This window comes from Zonotrichia albicollis, chromosome 8 (genome assembly GCF_047830755.1).
Source record: "Zonotrichia albicollis isolate bZonAlb1 chromosome 8, bZonAlb1.hap1, whole genome shotgun sequence".
NCBI lineage: Eukaryota > Metazoa > Chordata > Aves > Passeriformes > Passerellidae > Zonotrichia > Zonotrichia albicollis.
Window position 1 is genome coordinate 7,061,107 of NC_133826.1, and position 19,789 is coordinate 7,080,895.

The 19,789-nt window shown below is 40.8% G+C and overlaps 1 protein-coding gene across 10 annotated transcripts in view; it reads right to left on the bottom strand.

Annotated features, from left to right (window-relative positions):
* The window catches only part of ELAVL4 (ELAV like RNA binding protein 4), a 61,912-nt gene extending 42,604 nt beyond the window's left edge, over window positions 1–19,308 (bottom strand). The window contains exon 1 of one of the 10 annotated variants that reach the window (XM_074545821.1): window positions 19,062–19,308. In XM_074545821.1, the coding sequence (XP_074401922.1) occupies window positions 19,062–19,109 (48 nt within the window). In that variant the 5' untranslated portion in view covers window positions 19,110–19,308. Of the gene's footprint in view, window positions 1–9,544; window positions 9,568–14,591; window positions 14,631–14,670; window positions 14,853–15,063; window positions 15,268–15,578; window positions 15,639–15,840; window positions 16,223–16,609; window positions 16,733–18,628; window positions 18,804–19,061 lie in introns of those variants that run through there. The other 9 variants (XM_074545819.1, XM_005482240.4, XM_074545826.1 and 6 more) reach the window with 9 other exon arrangements.
* Window positions 19,309–19,789: the final 481 nt, after the last annotated feature.

Below are 19,789 nucleotides of genomic sequence, written 5' to 3' on the forward strand. Positions count from 1 at the left end.
CATGAGTAAAAACTCACATTATTAATGGTAACCAAAAGGGAAGCCCTGGCTCTCCTTCCCAGACATTTGGTCCTGTCCCCAACATGCCCGAAGCTCAAACCCCGGGTGGAGTTCAGTGTGCATGCCCTGGGATGTTTATTGTCAAGCACTGGCTTTAATATTAAGTAGGTGTTGATTCCACATCAGTCAGCACATTACATAAGAGGAATATTATTTATTCAAATAGATTTCAACATGACAGTTGCTGTATGTTTTTTTTCCTCTATGCACAACACTAAGATTTAAATTTTTAATTCAATACCTGTATCACAATGTGAGTATTTTTAAAATCACTACTCCAGTTTCTAGGGCACACAGTTAACTTTCTGTGTTTTAATTACTGGTAATAAATTTTCTTAAATACAGAAAAGTATTGGGCTGCAATTAAATTCTACCAAAATACCAAAGAAAGCTCTAAGTCTGCCTAACTCATCAAGCGCTTACATCTGGATATAGGCAAAACAAATGTTGAAAATTCAAGAGTGACTTAACACCTATGTTAATTTTTTTAAAAACAAAATACACTGTTATCCCTGAAGGTACTCTTAAACCTCCATAAGCAAGTAAATCTAGCAATATCTGTGCTCTGAGCAACATCTCTTTTTGTAGACCTTTTCTGACCCAATTTCAGCAGTTACTACCGGTCCTGAAATATTACAGTGCAAATGTCATGTGTGATGACATTCACATGCTACTGGTATAAAGAAGCATTTTATTTTTTGGGGGCAACAACTTGCCAAACTCCCAATACTGTCATATGATACTCATATATAGGGTAATAGCATCTTTGAGGAATAAACTGCAGTTATTGCTAACAGACATTTGATCATTTAGCCACCAATATTCTAACGCTGACAAATACTATCTGTGGTAGAATTTCAACACTGATTTAGTAAGTTACATATTTCAAATTGTGCATGTATTTCATCAGACTCCTGCTTTAAAAAATGACCATATCCTGATGTGCTACTTTTCTCACTATGGTAATGTATCAGCAAAATATGAGGTATTTTAGTTTGACAGATTTCACAAATAAATGCTTTGGGGAAGACAACAGAAGCTTTGCCAGTGTTTTGCAAAACACTGCTTACCAAAAGGCTTGGTATAAACCTCTCCCACAGAGTATCTGCCACAAATACCCATTAGAGCTACTCCTACATTACTAATGTTTCAGAAATACTTCCATCACATCTCCATTGTTTTTTCAATTAATTCAACTAATTTCAATTTATTCCTGCTAAAATATTAGCTCCAACAATAACACAAAAAATACCTGTATGTATAAACAGAACTATTACAATTACCAACTATTACAAGCTGGAGTAACTGACACTAATCTTCACTTATTACAGTAAATGTGTGACATCCATCTACCATTACAAAGCACAGTTAATGAATCATCTGGAAAACTACCCACAGACTAAGACAGCCTTATCTCCCTATTGCATGCATAAGCAATAGCCAATGGCTTGGTAAATGTAAATATACAATTTTTATATTTACAAAATTCCTTCTCAGCAGTCTAAAAGAAGGGCTGAGTGTTGAACTGAGGCTTTCACATATGTACAGCAAAAGGAGCTTGCATTCAGCAAACAGTCAACATCCATTCCTGCTATCTGAATTATGTATACTCTACTGACCATAGTCCACAATAAACAAACTAATTTTGTATGTATTAAAAAAAAAAAATCACAAATCTTAACTGTTATTTACAGGCACTAAAGAGAAGTATTTCTAAACACACCAGAAGCAATCTCCTCCTAACATCAAAATCTGAAAAAAATTCTAAACCCCGGAAAATTCATGCAGACATATCCATTTTGAGGACTCAGAAGTCAAAAAAGTTAGCTATGAATAATGAACTGTTCACAGCACCTAAATGCCAAGAAAAAAGATCATGGCAAATTACACCTCATGAAGAATTCATGAGGTCTAATTTTATATTATTTCTAAGTGTTCATTAATGAACAAACTCAGAACATTCTCCCATAAAAAAGAGTTTAGATAAATAATGCAAAGCTCTTACTTTATCTAAAAAAGCTCTTTAATTAGCATTGCAAGTTGTTTGCTTTTACAAGTGAAAACAAATGGTGCCATGGCAGAGGTCCCACAGCCATCTCGTGAAAAACGATGACAAAAGAAGAAACAAACAAAACCTCTCAAAGAAAATAAATGTAGATTCACAAAGGTTTCCCTCATACAATGAGGAACAGGCTTTAACTCCCTGCATATCTGCTCTTTTGAATGGAAGTCAGCACAGTTAAAGTCTGTTCCCCCAGAACTTTTCTGCAGGTGAGAAAATCCCCATTTACAGGGGCTGCCCGACCAGCCCATGCACAGCCTCGCCATCTGCCTCGCCATCATGGCCATGAATAGCCATGCCAAAGCCAGGAGGTTGATCCATGGGCATGGAGCAAACACACAAACACATCCAGGCCCCTCAGCCCTGCTCCAGCCCAGGAACCCCAGCCCAGTTTAAAATGCACCAAACTGCTACTTTGCTCCATGAGGATTTAGCACATTTTTTTGCAGAATGAGGCACTGGATCACAGAGTGTTCAGGACACATCATGCCACCTTCCCATCAGAGTGTTAAAGGAAAGGAACATAAGGTGATTTTAAGCCTTCCTTGGTTCAAAACCACAACTGCAGCCAGAGCAAGAAGCAGGTGCACCTGGACCACACGTGGGCTTCTTCTAAAGTGACCTCAGGACCAGCAAATGATGCTCTGTGTGCAGCTCCACAGTTAAGATTCTCTTAACTGTAACAACTGTCAAATTTCACTGTCAATTACATTTTTATTAAAGCTTATGTACTGCACAACTAGACTCTGCTATTATTTACCTAATAAATACATCATGAACATGAAATAAAGGGGGAAAATGAAGCTTTTTAGTCTATCTGCCTGGAGGCAAACCCAATACCCCAGAAACAAATCATTATCTAACCCTCCGTATTTTGACATGTTCCCCACTCACACACACTTCTACATGCTACATCTTTACCCTCCTTGGAGTAAAAGTCACATTTAATATTTTAAATATAGAAACAGCTGAAAGTCTCAGCTCAGAAAACTGGCAATCTCTGGCTCTCATGGCACGGATACAGCCGTCTTCACTTGCTTTCAGAGTGAGCTGCACTCAGGTCGAAATGGCGTTCAAACATTTTCAGCAAATTCACATTTAAGGTGCCACAATAATTGTGCAGAGCACAAAAATGATCCAAATGGAGACAACAAATGCATTCATTTTAAGATGCAAGCCTCAGTTCAAATAAAGGAGAAAATTATTTTCTTTAATAGCTAAATTTATCCTGAACCAGTCCATAATAAGCTTTTTCATGAATATGCTAAACCAAAATATTCTGTCGCCAGTCTGCAGTGAAATGAAAGCAAAGTTTACTGGCAATATTACCTGTTATCACCGCAGTGCCTGAAGGACATAACCCACGGCAGCACCAAGTTGTGCTGCACAAATGGGCAGTAAGGCAGGGACTGCTGCTCTACAAACACAGTGACAAAAAGCAGGCAAAACCTGTTACTTTTTATTCCAGATTTCACAGAAGTGAAATAAAAGTCAAACCAGATGAAAGTATCTAAACAAACTGCTGAAGTTACACAGGAAGCTGTGGCAGCCCTGTAATGCAGCACCCTGCCCTCAAACCTGGCCCACTGATAAGGTACAACTCCCAACAACCTATTCAAAAAGAAAACCAATATAATAATGATGCACTAAACTACAGGTTTTTTGAGAGTTTCAGATGTCTTCTGTTCCCATAAAGCATATGGGCTCTACAGTTTTGTATTTGATTTTAAGAACAAAAGGGAATGAGTAGGGAGCAAAAAGTACACACCAAAACAAGTTGCAACTATTTCAACATCAATAGCTACTAGTTGAGCAGTAGGGGAAAACTCTCTTGGAACTACACATCCAATAACTACACTGAAGATAGGAACAAAGGCACCGTATCACATCCTTTGCATAATCTCTTACTCTTCCTGCAGGTACTCTGGGGGTAAGAAATTGGAGGAGGAGAACTACAATTATCATTCACAGAGCTCAGCACTCTGCAAAGCTCAGAGGAAACACACAGGACTGGGGAGCAGGTGTGCAGACAAGCACTCCATGCACAGCAGTTTCTGAGAAGCAGAAATGGCACATTTCTAAGGACAATGTTTGTCCAGAAGCAGAATATAGTTATAATTCTGTGTTGTGTATTAGCTCAGCTCACAAAATGTGAGATGCTTTATGAACTTCTACTGAGCTTTACTTTCAACTATTTCCAGCTTTTTCTTTGCCTCTTGGAAAGATTATCAGCACCTATGCCTGTTGGAAACCTTAGAAGTGTTTGGCTCTATTCTTCCGTGTTCTCCCAGTATCTTTTTGAAGCCCACAGCAACAGCACTTGGGAGATGGTAAGGAAGAAAGTGGTGTAATCAGTGATGGGCACAGAAGCTTCCTTCTGTCTCTGGATCAGGGTCATCCTTTTCATTAAGACAAACTGACTTTTGGAATCCCAGCTAGTTACCCCCTAATTTATTTAGAATGGTTTCACCAGAGTATATGATAATTTCTACCACTAAATGCAATTCAGACAGGAAGAGGCAGGAAAACATAACCTTGACTTGGCAGCATTCAAACACGACTCTGGAACACAGCTTTGGAGAAAGGCATCACCGAAAACACCAGGAGAGGAAAATGGATGTGTCCTATTAGATGAGGTACCCAATCAGCTCTGGTTAAAAACCCCTACAACCACTTGGATCCCACAGACCGCAACAGAGGCTGGTGGCAGGGCTGTGTCCTACTTCTGTCCTGGGACAGGCCACCAGTGGCTCCTGCCCACCCGCGTCTCCGGGGTCACCCGCCGCCTCTGCTCAGAGGGCTGCGCTATTTTTGGACTGAAATAAAGACAACACGGTCAGGCTTTCACTTCTGAAGGAACATCTATTTCTTCTTCAATCGCACTTCTACTTCTGCCAAATTCATAGCAGGCAACCCTTTGCCTAAAATTTTACAAGGGCTTTATTTTAGTAATTTCATCATTGCAAACTGCTTCTTATTCCCTCCTGTCTTTTCACTGAGGCTACTACTTGCTCTCTCAAGATGCATATGAAGGCTAAAGGAATAAAAGAAAAAAAATCAAGTCTCAGCAAAAAGAGCTCTTTGATTGACACTCCAAGCCAAAATTTGATGAAACCACCTTCTTTCTCCATGGGCTGCAGATATTAGATACCACGAAGGCAAGAGGTCTCCCAGTGACTGCACTGTCCCTCTTGAAAAAGAGACTATGACTAGCAGAAACCATGTTTGAAATCAGTGTTAACAGGGTGATAAAAAAACAGATATATCACCAAAAACATTAAGGACATGAGGAAAACTGAAATACTGAAGAGGGTCTCTCAAAAGCCTACATATTAGACAGTAAGAACATGGAAGAGATCAACACTTAAGACAGATTCTCAGTCTAAAGGACATGCAGCCTAAAAATACACTGAAATGAAAGCAAAGGAAATTGAGAGTCTTTTTATATTTCTGGTTACTTTCTGAATTTTATTTTTAGCTCAGTTTTGTTTCCTAATCACTACTTACTTGTTTGGTTTACTGACTCTATTACTGAGTTATATATTGCTAATCTGTAACTGAATTCTATTACTGACTTGGGAATATGTATGTGGCACTGTGTACTGACGCACAGATTCCCACGGGGACGTACATGTTCATGAAAGAAGCAGACAGCTGCAAGTCTTCAGCTGCTGTAGACCTGTCACAATTCCACTTTATGCTTTTTTCGCTTTAAGAAAATAATCTAGAATCATTTGCAACCCCAGAGTTTAGTCAGTGAAACCTGTGCTACGAGCCATACTGAAACCTAAAAGCATCTACTTACCAGAAGGCAAAGCAAAGCAAGGACAGTGCAGGCTCTCCGTGAAGCCTAGGAACATCCAACCCCCCACTGCTGTTATTTCTACTGAAGTTCTAGAAACAAAAAGCTACAATTTCCAGAAGCCCTTAAGCAATTTAATATTCATTAAAGTTCACTGCAATAGGATTTCAGCTCCTAAGCCATAAGCTCTTCTGAAAATGTTGCCCATGTATTTTTCATGCAAAGCCAGGCTTCTATTAGGCAGGAATGGATGGCTTAGTGAAACACACAACCCAACCAAGATGTTTTAAGGCTCTGTCCTCAACAGGATGTTAATGAAGACACACTGCTAAATGCAATTAGGAAACACTAATCAACATGTGTACATCTCAACTGCTGGCAACAGCATCTCTATGGATACTGCAGCTTGCAGGTCTAAGCGAGACAGACCCCAAAATAGAAACTATGATGTTCAGCTAAGTCCTATCTCCATCATAAGAAATGTTTGCCTGCTGCAAGCTATCAGTATTTCTCTTAAAACCAACCAGATGAAAAAAAAACAAATAAATTGACATCTTTACCACAATTCACCTGCTAGTCTACAGCTCTGTATCACACTTAGCATTGCTTATGGAGATAACCTTCTCATCAAACATAAGCATTCTAACTTCTGTAGCATACCCATGGTAGAGAAAGTTACAATGAATTACTGAAAATAATATGCCATCACCATCTTCAAGAAAGTGAGTGGATAATAGAAATTTTAAGTTTGAGAAGCTTCTGGGAGCAAAATAATCAGAAATCACCTTTGAGACAACAAAGGTAGCTGTTTACTCAGATGGTCTCACAAAACTACCCACAAAATGGCTTAAATGAGTATAAGTTTTAAAGTACTGCATGGGATAAATATCTCAGTAATGCTTAAATTCAAACAATCTCATGCATGAAAGCATCTATGCTAAACTCAAAGACTTATTAGAAGATAGGAATATATTCTTCATCAATGAAGGACAAAATATCAAGGACATCTGTCACAGGTCAGGCTAACAGATCCTTATGTTCTATACTAGACAAACTATTAATCTCTGTACTACAGAAGAGAAGCATGCCACGGGCCAAACCAAACACCTTCCTTAATAAATGTAAATGAACAAACATACCCTGAACAGCAAGAAATTAAAAATGTACCGAAACTCCTCTTCAAAAGCTGACCACACCTTATGGATAACAATCCCCTGGTTCAAACAATTCTGCTCAAGCACCCAATGGGAGCCCTGCCAAGCTCAGTCCCTGTTCAGGTGCTTGGGGACAGGGGGGAACACAGACCACACCCCAGCTGTCCTGACTCCAAGCCCCACAAATGACATTTCCCTTAGATGTCAAAAAGTAACTGGAAATAAAACATCCACTATTAGAGATCAGCAGGGGGAAATGTCCTAAGAGCTGAAACACATAAGAACTAATGCTTGAGTATTAAAAAAGCCAAAGTAACCAAGTTACTGTCCTCTATTGGCTGTGCTTTCCTTAAAGCACACAGCGGCCACAGGCAGGCGCTTTAAACCTGGAGCTGGATCCACTTCCATCCATTTCACCTCAAACAGGCTGGTGACAGAAGTCACACTGTCACTATTAAAACCACTATATCACCCAAGCACCCTGGCCATGGAGGCACTCAGCCCCAGTGTCCTGGTCCAGGCTGGTGCTGAAATGCTGGAGGAGAACGTGGCTCCTCCAGCAGCCGCATCAGCTACGCACGGCTGCAAAGCTCCTTGATCACCTCAGAGAACATCACACAAGTAATATTCACTTTTGCACTTAGCAAAAACTAACGATGGAAATTAAACTCAATTTCTATCTGAGCATTTACATTTGCGAGCACTTCTTTCAGTAGTTGGGTGATGACAAGCACAGACAATAAAAAAAGGATTCTAAAAATACACTACTCTTTTCCCCTGGATTAGTATGTCTACAGTTAAATATAAACTGTGCTCTATAAATTATCAAACACAATGTCAAATTCTGAAGTGCTCTCCGGAATCTCTCACAGAGCACACGAAATACAGAATGATAATTCTGTCCTGGCCCAGTTAGGCTAAAGAACAATATGCTACTGTGCTGGATCACAGAGTTAGCTCCTATCAACGGCCACACTAAAAATGGCCACAGCCACCACTGTAGCTGCACACTGAATTTTTCAGGACCCTCTGCATCAAGCAAAGAGTTTAATTCCCTGAACAGCTGCTCTCACAGGAAGGGAATCGACAGCAACATTGTCACAGTATAGCTGGCACAGGCATATTAGGAAGAATTTCCAGCATTCATGCTTTCTGCTAAAAATCAACTTCCCCCTACTCATCTACTGCCAGTAACTTCATTTGGAACAAAGATATATTAGAACTATTTTTATTTAAGAAGCATTTATTTACATACATTATTACTTCTACGGAGTCGTGACTGTGCCTTGTGCTTTACAGAAATAACATCTTTGCCCACAAGATCTTCTGCACATAATACAGGAAAAAGTCACCGACCACCATTAAAAGATTAACAAGGACCAACAGAAGATTAATACAAGTACTGCAATTAACAGTCACATTTATAAACCCTTCAAGCAGGCAGAAAAGCCAAATACCCCAAAAACCTCTGATCCCCAAAGCGGAAAGTGTTAACACTCCACCACAGTGTAGTGACTTAAATATGGGTTATTTCATGCCGTTGAGTCATGAATTTCATGTTATCTAACATTAAACCGCTGCTGACTACGGGTGTCTATGTATCAGCTGAAAGGGACTGAAAAAAGGCCTGGCCTCCCCTCCAGATTAGCATTCAACTCTTTAAAAAGGCTTGTTAGTATTTTGCCCATGTAGTTTTTTATGACCCTCTCTAATCAGAACTACTAGAACCAGGTTGACTTCCACACACACCAAGCACTTCATAGACATCAAGAGTCTTTTAATTAATCTATGTATTAACCAAAAAAATCCTCAGTGTCAAACCTTGCAATGAACTTCTGTCTAGCAATAATAATTCCCAAACTCACAAACGCCAGTTTTGCTGTTAAGAACAGTAGAGAAACAAGGACTTCTAGCAACTGTCCTGACCAGCAGTAGCAGAAATTCCATGTCCTTGCTGGGCAATTAGACAAAACATTACAAGAGGAGGCAGTTCTCCTTCAAATATAAATTGTGAGTAAATTGTTGTCTTTGCTGGTTTTCTAGAATGCAACCACGAGAGATTCTTAAAAGGAAGAAAAGCAAGAAGGACACGCGTCCTTCATCCCTCATGTCTCTACAAAGGCTTTTCAACAGCACTCAGCCTGGCAGAAAATACTTGGGAAGTGCTCAGGAAACCACTCAGCCTCTCCAAAGGGGACTGCATGCAACTACAGGCCAACAGGTAGGACCGGGGCACAGTTACCTGCTCCAGCAGCAACCTTTAGGGGCCTCTACATGGAGATCAGGTGGGACCTTCTCTCCGAGCGTCCCTCAGGAAGCGAGAACCCGCGGAAGCGGTTTGGGGTTCCGCGCGCGGCTCGGCGAGCGCCGCCAGGTGTGCGGCGGAGTGGCCGGAGCTGAAGGGCTGGCGCTACTGGAGAGGCTCCAGTGGCGCTGCTGCCCTCTGCCAACACCAACAGCACTTACGTGGGCACAGACGCGTTACGTGAGGAACCTTCTCGAAGCACTGCAAGCGAGAGCCACCTCCCATAGTCACGGGCGTCTGCTTTGAAACAAACACACGTTATCGCGCCACCTTCAGCTCCAAGGGTCCCCAGTGCTCCAAAGCCACCAAATGTCACCGCCCTGACGCCGAAAACACGCTGGCGCACGGCTCCAGACTGGGAAGACTACCAGCAGCAGTATACAGAATTTTATAGCAATTAGAGAAGTTTAAAATTAAAAGAATAAAATAAATGAAAGCTTATTTCCCCCAGAATTCAAGGGCGAATAATTTCCCATCACAACAGCATTGCTGACGCAACTGCGCGTGCCTTAGCAACGAAGGCGTACTACAGCATTTCCTATACATCATGCCTCTAAATATTGTCAAAGCCAGGTTCGTATCTTACACTCTGCAACTACATCTCATTTCCAGAGAGGACACACAAAGGTTTAGCTATCCTTTGTTTTTAATATTTTCTTAATATTCTGTCTTTTCTCCCCATTTAATTAACAATTCCTAACTGGTTCTCAGCATTTCCTGACTTGTACAGATTTTCTTAGCCATTGGCATGAAAGTCCTCATGAAAGGAACTGTCAAGGGTAGAACAATAGGTAAGATGGGCTCTCCACTTCCTCCTTACTTTTTGGGGCTCCAAATAAGCAATAACGCATCAAGAGCTCCATTAGGGCACACAGATTTTCACTACAGAAAATAAAGCTCAGCCTAATACTGCTGAGCTAATTCTTAATGAATTCATGCAAGCAATGTAAACGCTACAAATAAGACAATGTTAGGCAGTTCCAAGAATTAACTGCATTCTTACTATAATCTCGTCTGAGAGTATGTAATTTCTAACACTGATGTTCCAATGCTATTGCAAACTCTGAATATTTAAATGAGTAAACAACAAACAAAAGGTCTCATCTTCAGTGCCCCAAGCTATCATCCAAAACTAGTTATAATTAAAGGTGTGAACAACAGAGTAACAAACCTGCAAAGTCAAGGTTCTGAGAAATTAATGGGCATCACACCACTGCACCAGTTCAAATTTATCACTCATTATCTCCCTGACTAGCACAGTGCTGTTTCACATATTAGTGCCTCCTTCTTTCCTGCAAGCCTTTCCTGCCTTTTCTAGATGGCTAATTTTATACAATTACTGCCTCTGACACACTGAGACCTTTTCTCCCCCCTTTCTTCTTCTTGCTGTAAAGCTAGTGACCTACAAAAGCCCCTTGCACCTAAAATATTCCAGTATTTAAAAAAGTAAAGACTGATCATTTCACGGGAAAAGCAAGCAAGGAGTCTCTAAGTATCTGCTTCTCCAACCTCTTCCCTTTACATTATCTCAAATGGTTAAACAAACCCCAAGGCTAAGGCAAGGTACAGATACCCTTTAAACGTGTTTTATTAGGATGTAATCTATCAATCATACTTGTTGAATGGCAATACTGCCCTCCTCTTCAGAAAGTTCTTTAGAAAATTAAAAATGTGCCTTCTTTTGAAGTTGCACCAACTCCTACACCGCTAGTAACTGGACATTTACAGAAACAGTTGGGAAGTTTTACATTACACAAATGTCCTTTCCTTCCTCATGCAAATCCCAGCATTTTCCTTTACATCCATTCAACTGGGAAAGAAAGATACACATGCACAACCACACACACAAATACACACATACCCATCTCTTCCTCCACCCTACACAGAAAGGAAAAGAGCAAGAGAAGAAGAGTGCAAGGGGGAGGAGTGACTTTCCATCACAGATTAGTGAATTTTGCAAAATCTGGCCTATCCCTTACAGAGGGACCATGCTTCTTAACATCACCTCACTTATAATAAAACTGTTTGTGCCCCCTTCTCCCCCAAAACCCCAATGACATTGAAAAAATACTGCATTGCAGTATTTGCCAGTGCATCGGAGTGTATCCAGTTAGCTGTCCCACAGACAAACAAATGTACATTTTAATGTGTCCAGGCATGTAAATGAGGTGTCCAAAGGACACAGACTGCCAAAACAGACAAGTGGATTTGTCAAGTTATCTAAATCTCTCTCACCATAATATTCCCTGCCACTGTCCATTTCTTGCCTGGGCTGTTTGCTGAAATTATTTCCAAAGTCCAAGCTCCCAAAGAAGACACCAAATTCCCCTGCCAGAATACGGGATGCAATCATACCTTATTTCTTTTGAAAAACCTCAGGGTGTAGAGTGGCTCTAGGTTATGGACCAACAGTATGACAATTACTCACAGAAAATAACCTGCATTTAATTAGTACACTCCCAGCATACCAAATAGAAAGGCTGAGGAAAAAAAACATGCCCTGTAAGTTAGAAGATATTATTTAAAAAAAATTAATCCATTAAATATATGTAAGATTAATGCAACTAGATTTTCTTTCAATAGAGTCACAATATTTAACGGGACCAAATAAAGATGATGAAGACTATTTCAAACCCATTCAAATGGGATTTTTAAGTATACCCCTTCCAGCTCATTGTAACCATCCTTTGTCACAACAGCTCGGGCTCACTTTGAGAGAGCTCAAAAAGGTAAAATTAATAAAGAAGAAAGCAAAGGAGGCAACCAAGCCAGTCACCAGTGGAGAGGCATCCCTGTATCTAACATGGGAACTTGATTAGCAGAGTACATGAGGACAGGATTTTAAACTGATGGCTGGTATTCACATTGCATCAATATCCAATTGTAAGATTGCCTCCTTGCTGACTAGTACACCAAGACAACAGTTTTTAAAAAAAAAAATGTCATTTCCAAGGACAACTACATTTTCTGTATCTTTTTTGTCTCAACAGAAAGGTTTTACGTTTTCATCATTTAGTATTACTAGCAATCTTAATTCTATTTCACTAACTTAGCAGCTATTTTTTCTATAGGAAGATTTACAATGCAATCTTTTACATGCAGAAAGAAAATGTCACTATGTACATGCAGGCTGTATTCATTAATATAGTCTTAAAACAAAGAAAAGAGGAAGATCAGGGCAGGAACACGTGCACCGTAAAACAAGGATTGCATTATTTTTAAATCTTTGTAGAAACACGAAATTGAACAGAAAATGAAAATGTAACTACTAGCTGATGACTCTTAAAACAATGCAGCTGTGTATAATAAAAGGCACCCTTATTTATTGTCATGACTAAGTTAACAGATTTAGAACACAGTATCTCTGTTTTGGACAGAAGAAAAATTATTTTACTCTCACGTACAACTACAGTGCATGTCAGAATGCATCTCTGCACATGCACAGACTGTAAAATACGGAATTTTACACACGCACACACCCCCTCAAGATTTTTTCTCCCCCTCTACATTGTAAAGCAGTGCAGTTTTCAGAGGGCCATTCAATCACTTTTTCACAGAAAGGACTGCAGCAGAAGCAATACTGAAAACAAATTAAAAAGGGTATTTAATTTTTTAAATTCTTATTTCAACCAAGCACTACTATCCCCGCTTGAATTAGCATTCAAAGTAACCCTGCACCAGAGAAAAGAATAAAGTAAAAATATCTGCAAATCCGAGGACAGAAAGAAAGGCGTGTTCTATATTCCTGCTTTGCTTCTTATGCCTCCTGATGTGTGATAGATGAACGTTTTCTGGGCAACCACATTTTTATATCTTTTACGCTACTGTCTATCACTTACTAGTCTACTACGCTTTTTTAACACTTCTAGCACCACCAGCTATTTCCCATTATTGTTTGCCACTACAATTAAGAGACCATCACGATTAACAAAATATTCAGCCGTGGTTTAAAAAGTAGAGTTGCCACAAGGAGCCCGACACTGGAAGTGGATATTGCTCCAGCAGATATAGAACAGACGGTGGCTAAAGGTGGGGCCGGAGACGAAGAGAAGAATAATTTCAGTATTTTTGTCAATTCCTCTCAGTGCCTAAACCCTAAAATATGGTGAACTCCCGTGAACCGATTATTCTGCCATATAACCATCTGATTTCATAAAATTACCAATATCACTTAACACAAAATCACTGCTTAGGGTAAATTCATTCTACCTACTGTTCTCATAGGGACATTTGCTGGAAAATTCTAAGAAATGATTTGCAGAAGCTATCAGCTGTGGGAGTTCACTATTATACCTCTGTCAACTTCATTCAATATAATTTACATTTTTTTTTATACTGCCTCACAGGATTCCTTGCAATTTTTTGCACGTACAATTTCACAGCAGGGAGGGGGAAGAAAAAAAAAAGATAACCCTCTTTTGCAAAGGAGAAAGAACAGATGCTTAAAACCAGATTTCTAGAAATCACTGTAAGCCTGAGCCAGAAATGTAATTAACACCTATTTATAAAGAATAATTAAAGTTGTGACTGCCACAAAGAAGAGCAGAGATAATCGAGGTAGCCCCTGCTTTTTTTTTAGGTTTTTTTTTACACTGTTTGCAGTATTCCCACATGATTGCCACCTGCTCCCCCACTCAGCTTCCCCTATGCTCGTTTCCCCGGCAACCTTTCATTGGCTTTTCCTCCCAGCTATCGCTTTCAGTTCGGCTGCTCAGTCTAATCTTATTTGTTTTACACCCATCAAAACAAGCAGCTAGACAAAGACAATCCTGTAAGAATGGGAAAAGACCGTCGCTTTGTTTCCCCGGTTATAATAAATATCCGCGGCAAAAGTCTGCAAAACGTTAAATTAGGGGGGAAAGGGGGGGTCCCCGCGCCCCCCCATGCCGGGGCTGGCAGCAGGGCCGGGCATTGTGCGGGCGGCCCCAGCCCCCACCCGGGTCGCCCCGCTCGGCGCAGCCCCGGTGCCCGCAGTTGTGTGTCTGATCATGCCATTTTGCACAATCTGTAAGGAAAAGCACAAAAGAGGGGACGAGATGAGCACGTCCGGGCTCCTCCGCCAGGAGAATACGGGCTAAAAATAGAAATACTATTTTTCACATAAATGGCTTTGACTTCTCCCGGCATTTAAAAAAGCACAAAACAACACGGCTCTCTTACCCCAACCCCCCCAACCCCAGCCCCCACCCCGACACAAAAAAAACACACCCTTGCTTCCATCCATGCATCCATCCACCCATCCATCCATCCATCCTCGACAGCACCGGCTCCATGGGAAACGCGATACCTGGATTTTTAGAGGCGATTATGAGGTTTGTATTTAAGGCTGGTGTAATAGGAACGGAGATTAAAAGGCATCATCGGCCGCCCGCTCCGCCAGGCACACGCGGTACCATGACACCGTGACTGTCAGCAGAGACCATCCGCGCTCAACTGAAACGCAACGTTCAATGGAAACGCTGTGGAGTGCCATCGCGGCTAGGCACAGTAAATGGATGTACAGATACATATGCACACGCACAGGCAGACATATCCCACCGAAAGAAAAAAAAAAGAAAATAAACAAGGCTCTCTAATTTTATTTTATGACTCACGATCCGCCGCCCTGAACAAAAGAAATTCGCGAGGCACACGAGAAACGAGACAAAACCCCACGAGCAGGCTCTCCCCGTTCACTTACCATTTTCAAGCCATTCCACTCCATCTGTGATCACAAAGATGGACCCTTACAGCCCCTCACAGAGTCAAAAGCAAAAAGAGCGTTATGTAAAAGCTGACATTCCTTCTTACAGCGCTGCTGCCCAACGATGCAACAAAATCGACATATACTAGGCACTGCAACACATACAAGCCTCCTCCTCTTTTTATGAGGTCACGACAGGAAACTCTTTGAAATACAATATGCAGCATTTACTGAAGCTCATATAAATCACCCTCTTTTAAAATTACCATACCTATTGCGCAGTCCACCAAAAACAAAATTACCAATCTCGAGGCTTTTTTTTTTTAAACATTCCCCCCCCCCCAAGGATTTTGCTCTGCATTTGTATCTCCAAAATGTCAATGTGGAAATTAACTCTCCCCCACCCTTAAAAAAAAAAAAGCCTCTTCTTCCTTTTGCATTTCAGTTAGCCACATACCAGCCTTGCATTAGAAATGAGCTTTTCTCTTTATTCTGAGAGAAATCGCAATTACCTTAAAATGACAAAGTACATCCTTTATTAAAGGATACGCAGACATTAAATATGAAAGAGAGAGAGCGAGAGAGAGGGGGAAAGAGAAAGGGAGGGGGGGAAAGGGAGAGATCATGTACAAACAGATCAGTAGCAGAAAACTAAATTCATGGGAAAACACAGACTGAGAATGATGCAGATTCGGGGAAAACCTGTATGTTAGCTTCTATATCTACCTCTATATAAACCCGCTACGATCAGATTTTAAAACTACTAATACCTACCATAACCATTCTTAATGGCAAATATTGGGTGTCTTGAAAGGCTTCAACTCTTCTAACGGTTTTGCTAAGGTTTCAGGGAATTATTTTATTATTATTATTCTCTCTCTTTTTGTTTTTTTGAAGAGCCACAAAGCACACTGCTAGACGTTTGTGCAGCGAGAAATTATCGAGAATAAAAAATAATAATAGCGGCAGCGATAATAATAATAATAAATAATAAATAATAATAGCTAAGTATATTATCTCGTTGTCTCAGTGTGGTGCTGCGGCGGGAGGGCGGCGGCGCCGGCGGCGGGCGGAGCGCGGAGCGGCGCGGGGCGGGACGCGCGGAGCGGAGCGCGCGGAGCGGCGCGGGCCCTGCTGCGACTGGCGGCCGCCGTCGCCCCTTTACCGCCATTTATGGGACCATCTGTCAGCGGCGCCGCGCGCTGATTGGCCGAGCGCGCCGCGCGCGCGGGGGGGGCGGCGGGGGGGGAGGGAGGGTGTGTGTGTGGTGCGTGTGGGGGGGGAGGCGTTGCGACATCAGGTGCTATTGAAATTAGCCGCTGCCAGATTGACAATGTTAATGATGCGGTGACCTCTACAACAACAGAGACCAGATTTCTGAACTGCTGCTTGTGTCTAGTAATTAAGGCCCGGTTGAAGAAACAACACGCAGCCCCGTTTTTTTCTAAAATTTTTTTTCTTTTTTTTTTGGTTCCCCCTGTTCCCACCCCTGGGCCCGGCGGTGCCGTACCTCGGCCATGCTCCAGTGCCTACATCTCCTTACCTCCTGCGCGCCCCGCTCCCAGGTCCGGCGTATTTTAACCACCTTATCTTTTTCGACAGTTGCTTTCCGGAGAAATGCATATTTAATGATCTGCCTCTAGGCTTAAAGGCACAACAAAAGCACTTTGACGTGCATTTAAAGCTGCATTTATTTTCAGGTACTATTGATTTTAATAATCAACCCATCTTCCTTCCGCCCGGTGAGGTTTTTTAAAATACGTATTTTTAAAGGAGTGGATTTGATGTTGCTGCCACTTGACAATGTCTAAGGCACAGCAGACACCTCTTTATCGGGCGCTCCCCCTGAACGACAGTAGTATTTCAGAATTATTTTGCCACCTCGCTTCATTATTCTTCAGCTCGACAGGAAATAAAACAACAGCGAACTTTGGGCATTTAAAAGAATTTTTTTCCAGCCTTCGAGAAACGTGCTTAACTTAACAATGCACACTCATTAATCCTCCGCTCGCTGCCACTGACAAACTAACAAAACTTCACTTCCAACAGCAATATTTTACCCCCTTCCAACCACGGCAAGTTCTGTAAGAATTCTCACAAGTTAGGAAGCATTCATTTCTTTCTCTTGACTCGAGAGGTATTTTCCTAAAGCATGCTCTGTACTAAGTAACCAGGCATAGCACTCTGTAATTACAACAAACCTTGAATTTACATTTATCTCAACTAAAGCAACCGAGTATTACCCTATTGATACACTCAGAATCGTTTAGTTTTACCATCCACAGATTCATTTCAACAACTAAATACTTAAAAAAAAATCAGTACCACTGAAAGCATTTTTAAATGAAAGAACTGAAAACCGAGAAAGCTAGGATGGGCCACATTGTAAGCTCACTTAGCTCTTTCCTAGAGAAAGAAAACCTGACTACAAACCACAAAACCCATTTTCAAAACACATAAATCAAATCATTGTTCTACCAATTTCATCTTTTAAAAAGTATAAATATTCCCTTCACACTACTAAGCTGGGGACTGACATTCAGTACATTTTAAATTTCTTTAAACCACAGATACGCTCAAACACACACAGAGACTAAACACACCAATAAAACGTATGAAATGTAGCAAAGCTCATAAAATCCAGCTATACATAAACCAAGCAAGGAGAAAAATCACACTTAAAAAACATCATACAATCTATTTGTGGAATGAGCACTGAATTCAATTAAAATATGAACAATGTGAAAGGCTGCAGAGGATTTCTCTCACCACGCATCTCTCTGAGCACATTTGTAGCTTAGTAAAAACTAACATAGATTAAAGGAGCCTGTAAGATACATTTCCTAACTCAAATTTAGGTGACCCATTAGACTGAACACACAGACATCAAAATGCTACAACAGCTAGTATATTACCACAGATTCCTGTACAAACATACATCAAATATTAAAGTTAGACATGTAATGCATATTTTTTATTTAAGGTCTCTTCAGGGGCTAATAACACCAGAGAAGGCACCCAGAAATTATTTTTAAGTCTTTTCAACTTCAGCCTACTTTGTTACTATAAATTCGTTGTGCATATCAAGATTCAGCCATTTTTCTCAAACAATAATCGCACGCTGCTCCTCTCAAAAATTAGCTAATCTTATCCATCTATAAATCCAGGTACTCTGCACACTGACCGCTTTCCCAAAAAGCGCCCCACACACGCAGCCTTCCCGAGAAACACTAAAACAAATGCTCCAACATCCTCAGAGGCCTCTCTCTGGAAAGACAAAGGCAGAATCCTATTGTTGAAAAAGTCAACCTTATTCTCGTGTTTCCAATAGTACCATTTATCTTTCAGGGAAAGGGACTGACCACCGCATCACGGTGGTGACATTTGTAAAGCATCAGATTCTCTATACAGCCTCTCCAGCATCAGCCAGCAAGCCCCTGAGCAAAGCATATTTTTAGTGCAATCTTCCATCCCCACAAAAAGAAACTTGTCTTAAACAGCTAATCCAATATCAAAATGAAATCACAGGGTTGTTTCCCAGCCCCCCCCTCCCTCTCCTTACCATAAATGAGCAGTTTCTTGACTCATTAATGACAGTTTCCCTTAAAAGAAGTGATCTCATATCACTGAGCCCCTCTCCACCACGCATACATCCCAAAGGTTGCGGGTATCTTAGCATCAGTAGCCGCTAGCAAGCTCTCTCATACAGAGCCCAGATGGACTATACCAGAAGCCAATTCAGCGTTAATAACTACCTACTCTGTGCAGTTTAGAAGCCTTACGTGGCATAATGTCCTAGGCAACAGCAGCTGATTGAAACCGCAAATAAAAGACAACCCAATTCTCCAAAAGCATCAAAAGGAAAAAAATAATAAATTGAAGAATGATTTAAAAAAAAAAAAATCTTACTTGCACAAGATTAAACTGAATCCTTCACCAACATATGAAAAAGGAGAAAAAACAGATGCTGCCCAGAAAAAGTGACAAAATATTACCTCATTATTTAACAAAGCAGCATTAAGCGTCCTGCTGATTTCAAACATCTTGCCACAGATTTTGGTTAAGAGAAACAGAAAGAATCCTTTGCAAGCCCTCTGTCTGCAAAGGGTTCTTCAATTTTCTTGCGCACAACAGAATAGTCAATATGTTATTTCCCTAGAGTTCGCACATTAAAACATCTAGTCAGTGAGCTGAATTTTCCCCTTATCACACTGTAGACTCCTGTTATATGTACTGCTCTCTTTGCAAGATTAGCCTGCCCCAAACATGGCTGTTGTTTAAACTATTCTTTAAAGTAACAGTTCACTCCATAACCACCAGGTGGGCAGTGTACACAGATCCAAGTAACCATCTTAAAGATTTTTCTTGGAATAGCTGCTGGTTGTGATATACAACGTAAATCCCCCCTACACTTATCAAGCAGGAGGAAAAAAAATTGTCACTGTTTTATGCCCTTTCCTCCCCAGCAGCAAGCCCATGAACAAAACCCTAAAATCACTTAGCTTTTAACGCAGATTTTTTTTTTAAAGGGACCTTAAAATTTATGCAGGAGCTTTTCATTCAGCAAAAGTGGTAAAATCCAATCAGTTTTGAGAACAAAGTATAATTAAAAGGGAAAGCACAGCCAACTAACTGGTTTGTACTACAGAAGAACAAAAAATCAGCATTCCGTTCATAAGAGGGTTCTTTCATGGGAAGACAAAATTCAGCACGTAAATAATTC